At 43.2% G+C, this 20,479-nt stretch overlaps 1 protein-coding gene across 2 annotated transcripts in view; it reads left to right on the top strand.

Moving 5' to 3' along the window:
* The window catches only part of MCM10 (minichromosome maintenance 10 replication initiation factor), a 51,792-nt gene that overhangs the window by 4,510 nt on the left and 26,803 nt on the right, over window positions 1-20,479 (top strand). Inside the window, exons 3-8 of one of the 2 annotated variants that reach the window (XM_023223311.2) lie at window positions 5,413-5,754; window positions 6,875-6,979; window positions 7,440-7,580; window positions 10,316-10,487; window positions 15,908-16,073; window positions 18,898-19,065. In XM_023223311.2, the coding sequence (XP_023079079.1) occupies window positions 5,413-5,754; window positions 6,875-6,979; window positions 7,440-7,580; window positions 10,316-10,487; window positions 15,908-16,073; window positions 18,898-19,065 (1,094 nt within the window). The remainder of the gene's footprint in view (window positions 1-5,412; window positions 5,755-6,874; window positions 6,980-7,439; window positions 7,581-10,315; window positions 10,488-15,907; window positions 16,074-18,897; window positions 19,066-20,479) is intronic. The other variant, XM_023223312.2, reaches the window with a different exon arrangement.

The raw sequence follows: 20,479 nt of genomic DNA, 5'->3' as shown, positions 1-20,479 counted from the left end.
TGCAGTGAGCTGAGATCCGGCCACTGCACTCCAGCCTGGGCAACAGAGCGAGACTCCGGCTCAAAAAAAAAAAAAAAAAAAAGAAAGCAAATAAACTCTGGAAGCAGTATAGGTCAAGAAAAAAAAAATCATAATGTTTAGGCCGGGAGTGGTGGCTCATGCCTGTAATCCCAGCACTTTGGGAGGCCAAGGTGAGTGGATCAAGGTCAGGAGTTTGAGACCAGCCTGGCTAGCATAGTGAAATCCCATTTCTACTAAAGCTACAAAAATTAACCTGGTGTGGTGGCATGTGCCTGTAATCCCTGCTACTCAGGAGGCTGAGGCTGGAGGATCGCTTGAATCTGGGAGGCAGAGGTTGCACTGAGTCGAGATCCTACCACTGCGCCTCCAGCCTGGATGACAGAGCAAGACCCCGTCTCCAAAAAAAAAAAAAAAACAGAGGAAAAAGAAATCGTAATGTTTAGTAAGAAAATCTCATTTGATTGGCATGGCTTCACAATTTGGCTGGTGTAGAGGAAATTGGAAAGTGTATGGTACTTGGGATATACTGTTGAACAATGTTCCTGCTTATATTTTAGTGGAGGGAGCAAGATAACAAAACAATAAACGGGTAGTTAGTAGATGGGAGACACTGAAATGTCTTTGTATGCTGACAGGAGTGCTTCCGAGGAGAGGGAGAAATTGGGGATGCAGGAGCCAGAGAGGTGGTAATTGTAGAATGAAGTCTTTGAGAAGCTGAGAAGTGGGACCCAGTGTAAGAGTGGAAGTGGAAGAATTGGCTGAATAGCACGAGATACTTAGTCCTAGGAGGGATAGCAGAGAAGATACGTTCAGAGTTGGGAGTGAAGGATGAGGAAGTCTGATTGCATCTATTTTTTCTGTAAAATAGAAGCCAAGGACTGGGCGCTGTGGCTCACGCCTATAATCCCAGCACTTTGAGAGGCCAAGGCAGGTGGATCGCCTGAGGTCGGGAGTTCGAGACCGGCCTGATTAACATGGAGAAACCTCTGTCTTTACTAAAAATACAAAATTAGCCAGGCGTGTTGGCTCATGCCTGTAGTCCCAGCTACTCCGGAGGCTGAGGCAGGAGAATCACTTGAACCCGGGAAGTGGAGACTGCAGTGAGCCGAGATCATGCCATTGCACTCCAGCCTGGGCAACAAGAGCAAAACTCTGTCTCAAAAAAATAATAATAATAAAAAGGTTATTTGATTATCTACTCCGAACAAGATCATCAGCTAAGAGTAAAGAGTAGGGAGTGGGCATAGGAGGTTTGAGGAGAGATAGTGTGAAGTGATCAGAGCCTGGGAAAGCGAATGGATTGGGGAAGTGTGGGAATCTTTAGGCAGTGCTGAATGCCTGTTTGTTATGAGTGTGCAAAAATTTAAAGTTAGCTCAGGGTCTTGTTGATCATACCTGTAGTCCCAGCACTTTAGGAGGCTGAGGCAGGAGCATCACTTGAGGCCAGGAGTTCAAGACCAGCCTGGGCAACATGGCAAGACCCCATCTCTCCAAAAAAAAAAATTTAATAAGCTGGGCATGGTGGTGTGCACCTCTAGTCCCTGCTGCTTGGGAGGCTAAGGCAAGAGGATCGCTTGAGCCCAGGAGTTTGAAGCTACAGTGAGCTAAGATTGTGACACTGCACTCCAGCCTGGGTGACCTTGTCTTGAAAAAATAATAAATAAACAAAAAAGACCAGTCAGCCTGGTAGCGAGTCTTTCTCCAGAACCATTCACCAGCCAGGGAATTGAGTCTTTAGAAGGCAGTGATGATGGTGTTGAATATGGATCCACAGGGAGGGCATTAGGGGCAGGGGGTGATGGACAGGAAATGCATTGTAGGTAGGCTGATGGATTAGACATGTGGATGAAGCTGAAGAGCTGCTGGGTGTGAATACTAGAGTGAGCAGGCTGAAAGGATGGGAAGTGGGATCGCAGAGGGACGCTCAGAGGTCAGTTGTGCTTTGCTGTGATGAGTTGGAGTCACTATGGGAGTGGGTAGCTAAGATGGGCGGTGGATGAGAAACCCAGTGACCAAGATGTGGGCTGGACCATCCTTGTGGAGGTTGAAGTGCTCCAGGAGGGGGAGAGCAGTAGAGATGGAAGGAGGACCAGGGGGCATTGCATAATACACACACGATGATCGGTGCATGACAGTACTGTGAGGGGTTCTTGAGGCCAGAATCTGGTGTCATGAACTTCAGAGAGCTGTGATCTGGAAGAAGAGTGAATCGTTCCAAAGTGACAGTGATAAAGAAGACATCAAGACCCTAAAGTTGATCAACAAATAATTACTGCATGCCTAATATGTGCCGAACACTATTCTAGACATTGCCATGTGAGGTGTGAACTATTAAACACTTTCCATTCAGGAGGGTTCCAGGGGTAGCCAGATTTCTGTTGTAAGAGCCACTGGGGATCTGGGAAACGTGCTGGTAGGAGATTTCACGTCCCAGGGGTTTGAGAACAAAGAGGCTGGGAGATTGAGTCAGCGTAATACAGAGAAGACATGATTTTTGATGGTGACAGGTAAACGGGGTTGTCAGTCACCATGGGATTAGCCTTGGTTCTCTTGTGAAAGAAGATGGGTTCAAAGTGAATGGTATGGGGTCCCCAGGCAGCATTTTCCACCTGTGCCCCCCAGTGGGGTGAGCCAGAGCCTCTTCTCGGGGTGTGCCCTCTTTGGCAGATGGGAACAAGAGATGATGGAGGCCTCTTTGCTTCCTTGGAGGCACGTGGCACTCTCACCTAGAGCACAGGGCGCTGCCTGGTCTCTTCACTCTTGCACTGTCCAGTCTTGGAGTCTTTGTGGACTAAGTAACTCAAGCTAATCCTTATACAACCTCTTACTCTGAGCATTAGGCCCTGTCATCAGATTCTAGGCCTGAAGTTTGGCTACTGGCTCTTTCCTTCTGGTAAGGAATTGTAGAGTGGTGGAAAGGACATTGGTTTGTTATCTAGAGATTCCTTATTGACCCAGCTCCTGCACTGATCTGTTTCTCCATGTGATCCTGAACAAGCCCTCACCCTCTCAGACTCTAGCCCCTGAATTTCAGACAAGGAGAGTAGGTCAGATACCCTTAATATTTTTCCATTAAATACCTCTGATTTTATAAACAAATAGTGCCCAAATGCGGGGGGAAAGAGCAAAGAAAATAGACAAATCAAGAAAGAAGAAATCTGATTGGCAAATAACCGTAAGCAATTCTTAACCTCACCAGTAGTAATCCAAGAAATGCAAATCAAAACAGTGAGATGCCTTTTTACATCGTCCATCAGACTGGCAAAAAAATTTAAGTGACACATCAGATATTGATGAGGTGGTGGGGAGAAGTGGCCCTTGTGTACAGCACTAGTGAGAGTGATACGGGAGACAGCAATTATTTAGGGAGATAGTAAGGGCAACAGAGTCCTCAGCAGAATTAAACCCTTTTAACAAAAAGCAGCCCCCAAGTAATTTCTAACAAAGGCCAGCCTGAAAAATCAAACTGTGGACATAGAAAAGCAAGCTAGTAATTTGCACGGGTGAATACCCGCAGCTGTGCCAATAGGAAAAGGCTCCCAGGGGGCCAGGCATGTTCAACATGGCGGCCCCTTCGTCAACCACGTGGACAGTAAAGAAACAGGCAACATGGCGCTGGCCAGGTAGAGAACCACCTGCATAATAAAAGATTAGGGTGGGGTAGCCCGGTTTTCCACCCTATGCATACCTAGTCTTTCATGTCCTATGTAAATCAGACACTGCATCCTCAAGCCCATCTATGGAACCCCATGCATTTCGCCATGGAAGCGGCAACCAGTTTTTCTGGGACTCGTGTCTGCTGCTGAGAGCGCTTCTCTTTCCTTTGCCTATTAAACCTCTGCACTTAACCTCACTTCTTGGGTGTCAGCGTCCATGATTTCCTTGGGGTGAGGCAATGAACCTCGAGTATTACCCCAGATGAACGATGACATTTCAAGAGTACATCCACTTTGAAAACAATTTGGCAGCATCTAGCAAAATTGGAAAACGTGGATACCCAGCAATACAGCAATTCCATTTTTGATAGATATTCCCAAGAAACACATGTGCAAGAAGACGGATACACGGTTACAGTGTATTTAGTAGTGGGGGAAAATTAGAAATAGCCCATATTGTCCTTTTTTGGAAAATGGAATAAGGTGTAACACAGTCTTACTATAGGATACAATATAGCAACGAAAAGAAATAAACTAGAACTATATGGGGGTTTCTGTTTGTTTTTCAGATGGGCTCTCCCTGTACCCAGGCTGGAGTGCAGTGGCATGATCTCAGCTCACTGCAACCTCCACCTCCCAGGTTCCATCAGTTCTCCTGCCTCAGCCTCCTGAATAGCTCGGATTACAGGCATGGGCCACCAAGCCCAGCTCATTTTTGTATTATTAGTAGAGACGGGGTTTCACTTTCTTGGCCAGGCTGGTCTTGAGCTCCTGATCTCAGGTGATCCTCCCGCCTTGACCTCCCAAAGTGCTGGGATTACAGGCATGAGCCACCGCGCCTGGCTAGAACTATATGTTTTGATTTGGGTTAATCTTATAAGCAATGTTGAATGAACCCAGAATGCAGAGTAATGCAGTGTGGAATATTTATGTAAATATTTTTTAAACCATGTAATATATATTGACTGTGACTGCCTATATATTTATGTAAAAGCATACAAATGGACTGGAATGATGCCTCGAAATTATGAAAGTGGTTACAATGGGAATTGGGGGCAGTGGTCAGGAGTTGGGATAAGATTTGGCATGACAGACTTCATCTAGAAGGTGTTATTTAATGTTAAAGGCAAGAAGCAAACAACAAAATGTTAATGATGGCTAATTCTGAGTGATGGGATCTTAGTATTTTTTATATAGTTTGTATCTAATTTTTTTTAATTTCAAATAACTTAAAGGTCAGGAATTATATACATCTAAAGCCTAAATCTATGTTTGGTGTTTTAAAATTATTCCCTTGTTGGTTGAATTTCATGGAAGTTGGTGTGCGGGAAGTCGTCTCATTGATTGGAGTAGAATGCTTGAGGACATTTAGCCCTGTGGCTGGCCCACTCTACTCAGCAGTTTTGGCCCCTTCTTAGCCCTAAGAAGCACCTGGGGACAGGAAAGATAGAGACAAGAACAAGGACTAGGCAAAATGGTGCATCTGTAGGGTTTGTTGTTGTTTTGTTTGTTTTTTCCAGTTTCAGCTTTCATTTTAGATTCAGGTTTGTTACAGAGGTGTACAGTGTGATGCTGAGGTTTGGAGTATGATTGAACCCATCACCCAGGTAATGAGCATTGTACCCATTAGGTAATTTCTCTTACCTCCTGTGGGGTTATTTAAATTGCCTTGTTAAAGTTGAATGTTTGGAATCAGCTGTGCTTATTCTCTGTCCTTTCTCTTCTTTTCCCCTAGAGGAGGAAGACAATCTGTCTCTGCTGACCGCATTGCTGGAGGAAAATGAGTCAGCCTTGGATTGTAATTCAGAAGAAAGTAACTTCTTGACCCAGGAAAATGGTGAGCCCGACGCATTTGATGAGCTCTTTGATGCCGACGGCGACGGTGAATCTTATACAGAAGAAGCTGATGATGGAGAAACAGGAAAGACCAAAGATGAAAAGGAAAATTTGGCCACTCTCTTTGGATATATGGAGGACTTCACAGATGAAGAAGAAGTTCCTGCATCACAGTCAGCTGAACATAGGGTTCTCCCTGCTCCTGCCCCCAGTCGAGAGAAAACAAATGAAGAGTTGCAAGGTGCCCTAACTACTTGCCTTCCTTATTTCTTTCGGATAAGTTGGATGAAGACCACCAATCTGATAGTTATCATCAAAATAGCTGCTGATTCCAGGGTAGAGATAAATGACCTTGTCAAAAAAGAAAAAAAGAAAGAAAATTATACCAGTTGATAGATGAAATGTTTAAGGCCAGCATTTCAGCACAAACTACAGACTCTGTCAGTGTCAGCCAGCTGCAATGGATCCTGTATGGAATGCCTCTGAAACTTTTCATGTTTCTTATGGAATAGTAGTACTTTGGTATTTATGTGGAATGTGGAGCCAGAGACAGGGCTGCAAAGCTGCCACGTATCTGTTTGAGCAGAGCATTCCTGAACAGAAGCTTTGACACATGTTCTTTTCTTATTCCTGGCATCTCATACATCTTTAAGCTATAATAAAATTCAGTGGTTGGCTGTTTCTTCTAATAGAGAAGCCAGCATTTATCATATTTATTATGATATCCAATTTATGAAATAAATATAATTTTTTTTTTTTTTTTTTAGACAGAATCTTGCCCTGTCACCCAGGCTGGAGTGCAGTGGTGCAATCTTGGCTAACTGTAGCCACCATCTCCCAGGCTCAAGTGATCTTCCTGCCACAGCCTCCCTAGTAACTGGGACCATAGGCATGCACCACCATGCCCAGCTAATTTTTGTTTGTTTATTTTTTCAGTTTTTGTAGATACAGGATCTCCCTATGTTGCCCATGCTGGTCTCGAACTCCTGGGCTCACGCAGTCCTCCTGCCTCAGCCTCCCAAAATGCTGTGCTTACAGGCACGAGCCACCATGCCTGGCCTATAATTATTTCTCAAGTCCTAAAAACTTGTTAACTGTGGATTTATATCTGATATCTCTTAATAGTACAGATTTATAACTAGCTTGACTATTGGTGCTTCATTACTTTAAATAAAATATGTGTTTCTCTAAGGGACCTCTTTGAAGTACAAAAGTTAATCATGAGCTTTGGGTATGTGATTATATCGTGGGTCTCAAGGTGTTGGGGCAGGGAGTGGACAACAAAAATTTTGCCAGCATTTTTGTCATGTAGAATGTTTTCTCCTGCCTGGTTCTTAAATTAACATCTTTTCATTTCCTAGAGGAATTAAGGAATTTGCAAGAGCAAATGAAGTCCTTACAAGAACAGCTAAAAGTAACAACAATTAAACAGACAGCAAGCCCAGCCCGTCTGCAAAAATCCCCTGGTAAGAAGACTGTCATTCTGGCAATCATGTGCATTTCTGTTATTAAGAAATTATCACGTGGCCGGGCGCGGTGGCTCAAGCCTGTAATCCCAGCACTTTGGGAGGCCGAGATGGGCGGATCTCGAGGTCAGGAGATCGAGACCATCCTGGCTAACATGGTGAAACCCCGTCTCTACTAAAAACTACAAAAAACTAGCTGGGCAAGGTGGCGGGCGCCTGTAGTCCCAGCTACTCGGGAGGCTGAGGCAGGAGAATGGCGGGAACCCGGGAGGCGGAGCTTGCAGTGAGCTGAGATCCGGCCACTGCACCCCAGCCTGGGCGACAGAGCAAGACTCTGTCTCAAAAAAAAAAAAAAAAAAAAGAAATTATCACATTATTTCTGCATCCAACTCCGGTTCAAACAGCCCTTTGAACGTCTTTCTGAATGGATTTTTACTCACTTATTTTACTTTTAATGAAGTAGAGAAGTCTCCACGGCCGCCTCTTAAGGAGAAGAGAGTTCAGAGAATTCAGGAGTCAACATGCTTTTCTGCAGAGCTTGATGTCCCTGCGCTACCAAGAACCAAGCGGGTGGCCCGGACACCAAAGGCTTCACCTCCAGGTGTGGTACTTGAGGCCTCAATATCTTGGCACTGTTGTATGTGTTTGTGTGGAGGGGGGTGTCTGTGTCTTTTGGTCTGACTTATCTCCCCATTGAGAAAGAAAGTCAGTTTCTTGGGAATGGGAGCCACATGATCTGTTTTGTGTTCTTCCTCTAGACCTCAAAGTGCCTAGAAAATCCTTAGGGCCAAGGCACGAGGCGGGAGGATTGCTTGATCCTAGGAGTCTGAGACCAGCCTGGGTTGTATAGCAAGACCCTATCGCTACAGTAAATAAAAAAATTATCCAGGCATGGTGCTTGCCTGTAGTCTCAGCTACCTGAGAGGCTGAGGTGGGAGGATCATTTGAGCTCAGGAGGTTGAGGCTAGAGTGAGCTGTCATCACACCACTGTACTCTATCCTCCTCCACAGAGTAAGACCCTGTGTGAAAAAAAGAAAATCCTTAGGTACAGAGTAGCTATTTACTAAGTACTTAACAGGTTGAATTTTTTTGTTAACTCTGTAGTCTCAGTTTTACCAGGATTGTCATAAGGAAAGCCACTGGTCAGGTTCTCATTCTTTAGGCTTGTGAAGTTATTTCCTTAGAAAATGGTCAAGTTTTATTTGAAGCCAGGTTGTATTAAACCAAAAGGGCTGTTTTTTAGAAACGACTTCTTTTCCAGGAATATAGGATGGTGTTCAAATACAGTCCTATTTCAGCACACACATATATATGCACAAAGCAACAATGAAAAGGATTTCTGCCCTATGTATTGGTTTTCTTGTATTGCCAGGAGACATAAGACAAGGTGGTCCTGATAGAACATGGGTTGGAGGACACAGCGTTTCATTGGCTGCATGTGTTTGGAAAGGCCCCTTTGAGTAGCATGGGTCTGTGCCACAGTAGTAGAGAACTTCTTTTGCCTGAGTGTTCATATTAATCTGACAGCAAGTTATATATTCAGATATCCATTCAGGAGTAGCATCCATCCCCTCAGGACCTTTGGCATTACTAAGGTGCTACATTACATAATGTCCAAAGTTTGGTTTTGAGGGGTGGGGAATGGGCCTGGCCTCTAGGTTCTAAAGTTCTAGGGTCACCCTGGCCCCTAGTGGGAGAGCAGGGATCCAAAGTCCCTTTGAGGGCAAACAACAATCTTACGAAAGAGTGATATTTTATTAAGGAAAATACCTAAGTGTCTGACCTTCTGGAGAATTATCAAACACTTCTAAAATATGAAAAGTAACTCCATCAGGGATATTTAATGAAGCAATAGTGAATAGAATACCAGACCCCTAACTCTCCTTGGCCCCACAAATAAAATGGAATGGAATGAAATGAAATGAAACAAGAAAGAAGAAAGGGGGAGCTAGCTTTGGATTTTTTATTATTTATTTATTTATTTTTTGAGACAGAGTCTCACTCTGTCACCCAGGTTGGAGTGCAGTGGCATGATCTGGGCTTACTACAACCTCCGCCTCCTGGATTCAAGCAATTCTCCTGCCTCAGTCTCCCAAGTAGCACATGCCACCACACCCAGCTAATTTTGTATTTTTAGTAGAGACAGGGTTTCATCATGATGGCCAGGCTGGTCTTGAACTCTTGACCTGAAGTGATCTGCCCTCCTTAGCTTCCCAAAGTGCTGGGATTACAGGTGTGAGCCACCGCGTCTGGCCTGGATTTCCTTAAAGTAGAATTTGAACTGTACACGGATCTCCACTAATTATTCATTCGGAAGGAGGTCTTTTCCTCCCTTTGAGAATCTGCCCCAGTGCTCTGTATTTTGATGAATACTCAGTAAACATCATTGCATAGAGAAACAGTATTTTAGAGTGGCACTGTGTAGGACAGTAGCCACTAGCCACATGTGGACATTTAAGTTTAAATTAGATTAAATTTAATTAGAAATATATTTCCTTAAAAGCACGGGGTCACATTTAAGTGACTGATGGCCACCTACGTCTGGTAGCTACCACTGTATTGGACAGCACCAATGTAGAACGTTGTTATCAGAGAAAGTGCTGTTGACTGTAAGGCCGAGAAATGGTATCGTGGGCATGCTTTGCTCTCAGGATTTGATTATCGCATGTGTTGCTTTAAAAAAGGAGCAATCCTGGCCAGGTGCAATGACTCACGCCTGTAATCCCCGCACTTTGTGAGGCCGAGGCGGGAGGATCACCTGAGGTCGGGAATTCGAGACCAGCATGACCAACAAGGAGAAACCCTGTCGCTACTAAAAATACAGAATTAGCTGGGCATGGTGGCGCATGCCTGTAATCCCAGCCACTTGGGAGCCTGAGGCAGGAGAATCGCTTAAACCCGGGAGGCGGAGGTTGTGGTGAGCCGAGATCGTGCCACTGCATTCCAGCCTGGGCAACAAGAGTGAAACTCCGTCTCAAAAAAAAAAAGAACAATTCAGCCAGTGCTCATGTGCAGTGGCTCACGCTTACAATCCCGGCACTTTGGGAGGCCTAGGTAGATTGCCTGGGCTCAGGAGTTCGAGACCAGCCTGAGCAACATGGTAAAACCCGTCTCTACAAAAAATAGAAAAACTAGCCGGACATGGTGGTACATACCTGTGGTCCCAGCTACTCAGAAATCGCTTAAATCCAGGAGATGAAGGTTGCAGTGATCCCAGATCACGCCACTGTACCGGGTGACACAGTGAGTGCCTGTCTCAAAGGAACAAATCTGTACAAATAAATTTTGTAATTATCTGTGTGGTTGCCTTTTCATTAATTGTGTTAATTTTCTAGAGCCCAAAAGCTCATCTTCAAGGATGGCAAGTGCACCCTTCCAACCACTCCAGACTATTTCTCGGAACAAACCTAGTGGGATAACTAGAGGTCAAATGGTGGGGACCCCAGGAAGCTCTGGGGAAGCGGCTCAACCCATCTGTGTGGAAGCCTTCTCCGGCCTGCGGCTCAGGTCAGTAGCTGTACCATCTATTGATATGTGTCACTGCATAGCTTTTTGTGCCTCTTGGTGTCTTTTAGAAGTACTGTGTTTGTACATCAGGATCCACAAAACACCAGCAGCTTTTGAACTATACAAAACACCGCCGTAAGACTAGCAGTAGCCCTGGGTTTGACTTAAGTACAGTTGCATATAAAATGTTTAAGAAAGACTTTTTCTTGTGTATATAATCAACGAAGAATATGTATCTATAAAAAGAAATGGACAAATGGTAGTGTATTTAATCAGAAATTGACAGATGGAAACAGACTTTTAAAATTTTTCTCCATCTCTTGAGGTATAATTTAGACTATTTTTAAATACACAGAGAGTTTAACCAATATTTATGCAATTGAGCAATTACTGGATTGCTTTGGCTCTTCTGGGTCTTTTGTGGTTCTGTATAAATTTTAGGATCATTTTTTCTGTTTCTATTGATTCTTATAATTGATGTTAAGAAAAATAGCTATGCCGTTTTTCTTTTTTAACTTTTTTTTTTTTTGAGACAAAGTCTCGCTCTTGTCCCCCAGGCTGGAGTTCAGTGGCGCGATCTCAGCTCACTGCAACCTCCGCCTCCCTGGTTCAAGCAATTCTCCTGCCTTGGGCCCCCAAGTAACTGGGATTACAGGCGCCTGCCACCATGCCTGGTTAATTTTTTTTTTTTTGTATTTTTAGTTGAGATGGGGTTTCGCCATGTTGACCAGGCTGGTCTAGAACTCCTGACCTCGGGTGATCCACCTGCCTCGGCCTCCCAAAGTGCTGGGATTACAGGTGTGATGCCTGGCTGCCGTTTTTCTTTCTAATAGCCTTTTTAAGGCAAATTTATATTCTTTGCATCTGTTATGGGGAGAAATTTGAGATAGCCTGTTAAAATAGGAATATATTCCAAGCTCAATTCAATTAAAAGCTATATTCAAATCCTGGACTTTTATGTTTTTTTTACTTTATTTTTATTTTTTTAATTATCTGTACTCTGTATCACTACTCCATTGCATCTCCATCATTACATCTGGATAATCCCAGAGCAGAACAGTAGTCCTTACTGTGAGACTGGATTGCTTTTCACACAGTCCATTTGAGGAACCAAGTGAAACCCTCTAAAACTCTTAAACCTTGTCAGTCTAAACATCAGCCAACAACTAAAACTGCTAAGCTCTTAAAGTATATATTATTAGGCAGAGAAGAACGAGTGTTGCCAACATACAATAAAAGTGTATTATAAGGCTGGGTGTGGTAGCTGACACCTGCAATCCTAGCACGTTGGGAGGCCAAGGCAGGAGGATTGCTGGAAGTCAGAAGCTCGAGACTAGCTGGTGCAACACAGTGAAACTTCATCTCTACAAAAAGTAAATTAGCTGGACGCCGTGGTATGCACCTGTAGTCCTAGCTACTTGTGGGGTAGGGGGAGTGCTGAGTCAGGAAGATCACGTGAGCCCAGGAGTTCAAGACTTCAGTGAGCTATGATCATACCACTGCACTCCAGCCTGGGCAGCAGAGCAAGACCCTGTTTCTACAAACAAAAAAGAAGTGTCTTGTAAAGACTTGGTATTCTCCAAAACTTAAGAATGTATTTATATCTGAATTACATCTGAGACACAGTCTGAGAAATAGAATACAGCAGTAGAAGCTGTGGTTGTCACTGAGGGGGCAGCAGGGTTCCTTCTCAAGGTAGAGAATTTCCCCTTCCTGAGATGCTACTGCCTGCCCCAGCCATGGCCCACTTGAAGCTCCGTACGGGTATTGAACCATGTTGCTGCTGGTGGGTGTTTATTGCACATGTGAATCAAAATTGAGATAAAAGAGACTTAAACTACTCAGCAAAAGCTTCTGAGTGGCTTTTAAATTTAAGGGATTACAGAATTGTTTGAGTCTCTTTGTCATTGTTATACATGAACTTCAGACCCTAAAAATACTCTAAAGGACATATTCATAGAAATTCCCCGACACAGGTTGAGGATCCCTTATCCAAAATGCTTGGGACCAGAACTGTTTTGGATTTTGGATTCTGGAATATTTACATTATATAGAATTGCTGGTTAAGAATCCCAAGTCTAAAATCCAAAATCCGAAATGCTACAGTGTTTCCTTTGAGTGTCATGTTTGTGCTTAGAAAGTTTTAGATTTTGGAGCCTTTTTTTTTTTTTTTTGTGATCTGTTAACTCATTGTTACGGAAAAAACCCTGGGCTGTATAGAAGAACCTTTCCCTAGCTGGGCATGGTGACTCACACCTGTATTCCCAGCACTTTGGGACACTGAGGGGGGTAGATTGCTTGAGCTCAGGAGCTTGAGACCAGCCTGGGCAACAGGGCAAAACCCCATCTCTACAGAAACAAAATTTAGCCTGGTGTGGTGACATGCACCTCTAGTTCCAGCTGCTTGGGAGGCTGAGTGGGGAGGTCCAGGCTGCAGTGGGCCGAGATTGTGCCACTGCGCTCCATCCTGGACAACAGAGCAAGACCCTATCTCAAAAAAAAAAAAAAAAAAAGGTTTCCTCAAAACTGGGAAGGATCCAAAAGTGAAAGAATGACTTAGACTTACATGTAAGGCACTCCTGGATGGCAGCAAGATTGTTTGGGAGATCTGTTCGTTTGTCTATTTTTGCTTTGGTTACCTGTGCTTATGAGTTACTACTCAACAAATCTTAGCCAAGACCAGTGTCCTAGAGAGTTTCCCCAATGTTTTATTTTAGCAATCTCATAGTTTCAAGACTTAGATTTAAGTCTTTAATCTTTTTTTTGAGACAGTCTCTCTCTGTTGCCTTGGCTGGAGTACCGTGTCATGATCTCAGCTCACTGCAACCTCTGCCTCCTGGGTTCAAGTGATTCTTCTGCCTCAGCCTCCCAAGTAGCTCGGACTGCAAGCACACACCACAATGCCTGGCTAATTTTTGTATTTTCAGTAGAAACTGCCATGCTAGCCAGCCTGGTCTCAAACTCCTGACCTCAGGTGATCTACCTGCCTCGGCCTCCCAAAGTGCTGGGATTACAGGCATGAGCCACCGTGCCCAGTCTCTTGAATACATTTTATTTGATTTTTGTATTTGGCAAGAGATAGAAGTCTAGTTTCATTCTCCTGCATATGGATATCCAGTTTTCACCGCACCATTTGTTGAAGAGACTGTACTTTCCCCAGTGTATGTTCTTTGCACCTTTGTTGAAAATGAGTTCATTGCAGATTTATGGATTCATTTCTGGGTTCTCTGTGCCAGTACCATGCTGTTTTGGTTACTATAGCTTTAGTATAATTTGAAGTCAGATAATGTGATTCCTCCAGTTTTGTTCTTTTTGCTCGGGATTGCTTTGGCTATTTGGGGTCTTTTGTGGTTCAGTATACGTTTAGGACTATTTTTTCTATTTCTGTGAAGACTGTCATTGGAACTTTGATGGGGATTGCATTGACGCTCTAGATTGCTTTGGATAGTATGTACATTTGAACAACCTTGATTCTTTCCATCCGTGAACATGGGCTATTTTTCCATATTTGGATCCTCTTTAAGGATTCCATATTCCATATTTGGATCCTCTTTAATTTCTTGCATCAATGTTTTTTAGTTTTTATTGTAGAGATCTTTCACTTCTTTGGTTAAGTGTGTTCCTAGATGTTTCATTTGGAGCAGTTGTAAATGGGATTACTTTCTTGATTTCTTTTTCGAATTGTTGGTTGTTGGCATATAGAAATGCTACTGATTTTTGAATATTGATTTTGTATCCTGCAACTGTATTGAATTTGTTTATCAGTGCTAATAGTTTTTTGGTGGAATCTTTAGGTTTTTCCAAATATAAGATCCTATCATCTGCAAACAGGGATAATTTGACTTCTTCTTTTCTAATTCGGATGCCCTTTCTTTCTTTCTCATCTAATTACTCTAGTTAGGACTCCTTTAAGCTGTTTGCCTACTATGTATGTGTGATGAGACTTTTTTCTTGGTGTGTTCCCAGATATGCTCCAGAATGGTTGGGTTCTCAGGGACATCTGCTCTTCGGCTGGGCACCATGGCTGTGGCCCACCACCTGGCCTTCAGGGTTCAGGCAGCTGACATAACACCCTTAAGTAACTTGGAGTGGTAGGGGGAACTTATCACACCACAATCACAGAAATCAGACAAAGGAAAGAATTTTTCCACTGAAGTCAATGTTTTGCTTCCTGAATATTCTTCATTGTTCAAACTTAGTTCTGGGACTTTCTGTTCCAGAAGACTCATGAAATAGCGAAGAAGCATGTTTTTCTCTGAGCGTATTTTCTCATCTGCATATATGTAATGCAATCAAAGACGAAACAAATGTGAATAACCCTAAGTTTTTTGACCAGTCATTAGGAACAAGAATATATTAATTGAAGCTACATTCAAAAGCTTTTACTATATGTCAAAATACTGTCTTTTAAAAACATTCAATTACAATAGTAGCTGTGAAATTCTTGCATAATTGATGAAATTTAAATGTCTTATTTATGAATATCAATTCATGGTTTTGTAATAAAGTAAAAAAGGATTGTTTTCAGAAGAATATTAAAATTTACATAATTTAAGAGCTTAAAGGATTTGTTATCTTTCTTGTATTCTATATAAGCCCTAGATCTATATCCAAAGAAAGGCAAACCTAGCTTTAAAAATTATCTTAGGCCGGGCGCGGTGGCTCAAGCCTGTAATCCCAGCACTTTGGGAGGCCGAGACGGGTGGATCACGAGGTCAGGAGATCGAGACCATCCTGGCTAACACGGTGAAACCCCGTCTCTAATAAAAAACACAAAAAACTAGCCGGGCGAGGTGGCGGGCGCCTGTAGTCCCAGCTACTCGGGAGGCTGAGACAGGAGAATGGTGGGAACCCAGGAGGCGGAGCTTGCAGTGAGCTGAGATCCGGCCACTGCACTCCAGCCTGGGCAACAGAGCAAGACTCTGTCTCAAAAAAAAAAAAAAAAAAAAAATTATCTTAGAGGCTAGGCGTGGTGGCTTACACCTGTAATCCCCACACTTTGGGAGACCAAGGCAAGCAGATCGCTTGAGGCCAGGAGTTTGAGACCAGCCTGGCCAACATGACAAAACCCCATCTCTACTAAAAATACAAACATTAGCCGAGTGTGATGGCGGGTGTCTGTAGTCCTAGCTAGCTACTCAGGAGGCTGAGGCAGGAGAATCGCTTGAACCCGGGAGGTGGAGGCTGCAGTGAGCCGAAATTGCGCCACTGCAATTTCACAGCTGAAATTATGCCAAAATATATATATATATTTATTTATTTGCTGAAAAAATGGATGCCTTGGTCATACTATATTACTAAGCTTCCCGAGAACAGGTACTGTAGAGGTTTCTGACCATCACATTCCCTTACCACCTGCTAAGATGCCAGGTAATTTTTTATTAGAATAATAATTACTAATCATTAGTTTCTTAACCCAGGCGACCTCGAGTATCCTCCACAGAAATGAACAAGAAAATGACCGGCCGAAAACTGATCAGACTGTCTCAGATCAAGGAAAAGATGGCCAGAGAGAAGCTGGAAGAAATAGACTGGGTGACATTTGGGGTTATATTAAAGAAGGTTACGCCACAGAGTGGGAACAATGTGAGCCATTGTATTGATTTCTTAGCTGTTTTACTGCAAACTAACAGTGGGAACTTGATGTCCTGAATTTGTTAACTGGAACCTGTTGGTGTTTCATTTAGAAATAAGTATAGTAAGTTCCAGAACCACCACACATCATTGAGCTGGTATCCAGCGGGTATATGCAAAGGATGCTCTATTCAAATAAGACCTGGTGGTCCAGGTTTCTTGGGCTTTCCATTGTCCAAGTCATTCTCACTGCATTTCACCTGTCATTGTTTTTGGTGACACATGTGGTTGTCCCTCTGACACTGTGATCTCTCCCATGGAGGAGAGGGACAAGTAACCAGAGAGGCTGAGTTCACAGATTCTTTGGAGGTCCCTTTAGATGTAAGACGTCGACCACAGAAGTGCTGAAAATGCTGGCCTGTGTCAGTGTTGTATGATATATTTAATTTGATCGTTATCACCAAAGATCTAACAAGTTTCAAAATCACTTTTGACTGAGTCATAAATGGGAAAGTGATTCTGTGACCTGGCAAGTCAGATAGCCTGGCTTCTAAGCCTGTGCCCTTAACTAGCGATGTTACCTTAGGTTGGCCGTTAATTTTCCTTTGGCGGCTTCCATCTCCTTATCTATAAAAATGAAGGAATTGGCTTTGATGACATTGAAAATCTCTCCTGTCTCTAAAATACTATGATTGCTCATGCTCAATCATGATGTTATTCTCTAATTTAGATCTTGGCCAATCTTTGGTTTTTGTAAGAGCTGACATGGAGTTGAATTTTAAGAGTACCTGGTCCTAAGCCATTATCCTCAGCAAACTAACGGAGGAACAGAAAACCAAACACTGCATGTTCTCACTTATAAGTGGGAGCTGAACAATGAGATCACATGGACACAAGGAGGGGAACAACACACACTGGAGCCTGCTGGGGGAGGGCAGGGAAGGGGAGAGCATTAGGGAAAAGAGCTAATGCATGCCGGGCTTCGTACCTAGGTGGTGGGTTGACAGGTGCAGCAAACCACCATGACACACGTTTACCTATGTAACAAACCTGCACGTCCTGCACATGTACCCTGGAACTTAAAAAAATTTAAAAAAATTAAAGATTACCCGGTCCTACACTAGCCCTATTGCTATTAAGGTAAATGTGGACAGGTCTGGTTTCCCTTTGATTAAATTCTTAGTTACTTCATAAGTGGCTGTATTTACATGATAATAATAGACACGAGAATTTATTTATTTATTTATTTATTATTATACTTTAAGTTCTAGGGTACATGTGCATAATGTGCAGGTTTATTACATATGTATATTTGTGCCATGTTGGTGTGCTGCACCCATCAACTCATCAGCACCCATCAACTCGTCATTTACATCAGGTATAACTCCCAATGTAATCCCTCCCCGCTCCCCTCTCCCCACAATAGGCCCCGGTGTGTGATGTTCCCCTTCCCGAGTCCAAGTGATCTCATTGTTCAGTTCCCACCAATGAGTGAGAGTATGCTGTGTTTGGTTTTCTCTTCTTGCGATAGTTTGCTGAGAATGATGATTTCCAGTTGCATCCATGTCCCTAAAAAGGACACAGACTCATCCTTTTTTATGGCTGCATAGTACTCCATGGTGTATATGTGCCACATTTTCTTAATCCAGTCTGTCACTGATGGACATATGGGTTGATTCCAAGTCTTTACTATTGAGACACGAGAATTTATCTGAACTATTCCAAGACAGACATTGCACAAATCCATGGAAGATGGATTCTAGTGCTCAGAGTCTGGGCAGGAGATTCCATACTGTAGCCCATAACCATACCCAGCCCAGATGCCTCTGTGAGATAGTGCAAGTCAAGATTATTCAAAGTATTCTGGTTTTAAAAACATCTGAAAAAGTGGAGGTTTTTCACATTATATTCGGTCAGCATTTTGAATTGTATTTCTTCAGATACTTAGTAATACTTTTGAAACGTTAAGGTTAAACTCAACCAGTTTTCATGAAATGATGCTTTTGTTTTTCTGGTAAGCTAAGCAAAGATTTAATAGCCTAGAGAGGAAACTTCTTTATTATATTAATAACAGACTTAGGCCAGGCTTGGTGGCTCACGTCTGTAACCCCAACGCTTTGAGAGGATGGGGTGGGAGGATTACTTGAGCCCAGGAATTCATGACAAGCCTGGGCAACATGGTGAGACCTCATCTCTATGAAAAGAAACAAACAAACAAAAAATTAGCTGGGGCTGGTAGCACGTGCCTGTAGTCCCAGCTGCTGAGGAGGCTGAGGGTGGAGGATCCCTCTGAGCCCAGGAGTTGGAGTGAGCAATGGGACGTGATTGCACCACTGCCCTCCAGCCTGGGTGACAGAGCAAGACCCTGTCTCTAAAAATAATAATCATCATATAATTAATCAGTGATATAGAATAGATGTACTCAATTTACCTAATATTGATTCATATCAGTAAGTTATTAAATGGTAGTGTCATACCTTCCACTGTCCTTTTAATGATGTGCGCATGTATCTCTGCATCATTAGAAAGGCAGTGCCATCCCACTCCCTCTGCTTAGACCCAAGATAATTAGAGACTCTGCTAACAAGTTTGCCACTGGCTTGCTTTATTTCACCTGTATCTCTAACATGAGAAGGGTAATAGAATGCGAAAGCCTAGAGGGTGGGTTAATTTATAGTTATCACACATGCTGGTGATACATATTCGAGTAACAACAAAACTTGGATTTAATGGATTATATGCATATAGTTTTCCATTGTAAAATTCTTGAACCATAAATGAGCATAACCTACAGGTCAAAAATTATTAAAAAAATAAAAATGACTCTTTGTTCCAGGGAAAAACCTTCAGCATCTGGAAACTGAATGATCTTCGTGACCTGACACAATGCGTGTCCTTGTTCTTATTTGGAGAAGTTCACAAAGCGCTCTGGAAGACGGAGCAGGGGACTGTCATAGGAATCCTCAATGCCAACCCCATGAAGCCCAAGGATGGTTCAGAGGAGGTAAGGGCCTGCTTCTGGGATTTGAGCGACGATTGTCTTCACAAGTTAACTGAGTTTTATCAAAGATGTTTGAGGCTGCACACAGTGGCTCACACCTGTAATCCTAACAGTTCGGGAGGCCAAAGCAGGAGGATCACTTGAGCCCAGGAGTTCAAGACCAGCCTGGGCAACACAGTGAGACCCCCATCTCCACAAAACATTTAAAACTTAACTGTGAGTGGGGGCGCACAACTGTAGTTCCAGCTATTCAGGAGGCTGCAGTGGGATGTTGAGGCTCTAGTGAGCCCTAATTGTGCCACTGCATGCCAATCTAGGTAACAAAGTGAGACCCCATCTCAAAAAAAAAAAAGAAAAGAAAAAAGTTTGTATTAGTCTACCTCCAGAAAATAAGTCATGCTTATGTGATTGTGTCTCTGTGAATCTGGTTTTTCATTTTTTGTTCATTCATTACCCACCAGTATTCTGAATTTCTACCTATTCTAAAGTATTTGTAACAATTACCTTTATTCTATCTTTTCAAACTAGTTACAAAGTTCCTGGAGGTTTTTTTAACTATTATACTCAGGTTTCCTTAGATTCATACTTTTTTTTTTTTTTTTGAGAGTGAGTCTTGCTCTGTTGCCCAGGCTGGAGTACAGTGATATATTCTTGACTCACTGCAACCTCCATCTCCTGGGCACGAGTGATACTTCCACCTCTGCCTCCTGGGTAGCTGGAACTACAGGTGTGCACCACCACACTCTGCTAATTTTTGTGGGGTTTGTGTGTGTGTGTGTGTGTGTGTGTGTGTGTGTGATGGAGTTTCACTCTTGTTGCCCAGGCTGGAGTGCAATGGCACCATCTTGGCTCACTTCAACCTCCGCCTTCCAGGTTCAAGTGATTCTTCTCCCTCAGCCTCCCAAGTAGCTGGGATTACAGGCATGCACCACCATGCCCAGCTAATTTTTTTGTACTTTAAGTAGAGACGAGGTTTCACCATGTTGGCCAGGCTGGTTTTGAACTCCTGACCTCAGATGAGCCACCCACCTTGGCCTCCCAAAGTGCTGGGATTACAGCCATGAGCCACCATGCCCGGCCTATTTTTGTGTTTTTTTTAGGGACAGGGTTTCACTGTGTTGCCCAGGCTTGTCTCGAACCTGGAACTTGTGGAACTCAAGTGAGCCACCTGCCTCGACCTCTCAAAGTGCTAGGATTACAAGTGTGAGCCACCGTGCCTGGCATGATTCTTAATATAAATTTTCATGGTGGCATCAAGAAAGCAGTGTTTTATAATTGAGGGAATTTTGCTTCATTGACTATGACAACCATAGCTGCAGTTTAAAATCAAAGTGAATTTTCATCTTCTCAAATACTAGAGTTTTGGCACTATCCACTGCTTCTCTAGGAAATCGCAAATCTAGACACAGTGTGAATA

Source organism: Piliocolobus tephrosceles, chromosome 9 (assembly GCF_002776525.5).
Source record: "Piliocolobus tephrosceles isolate RC106 chromosome 9, ASM277652v3, whole genome shotgun sequence".
NCBI lineage: Eukaryota > Metazoa > Chordata > Mammalia > Primates > Cercopithecidae > Piliocolobus > Piliocolobus tephrosceles.
The sequence above is the reverse complement of the archived record's forward strand: the minus strand, read 5'-3'. Positions and strand labels throughout refer to the sequence as shown.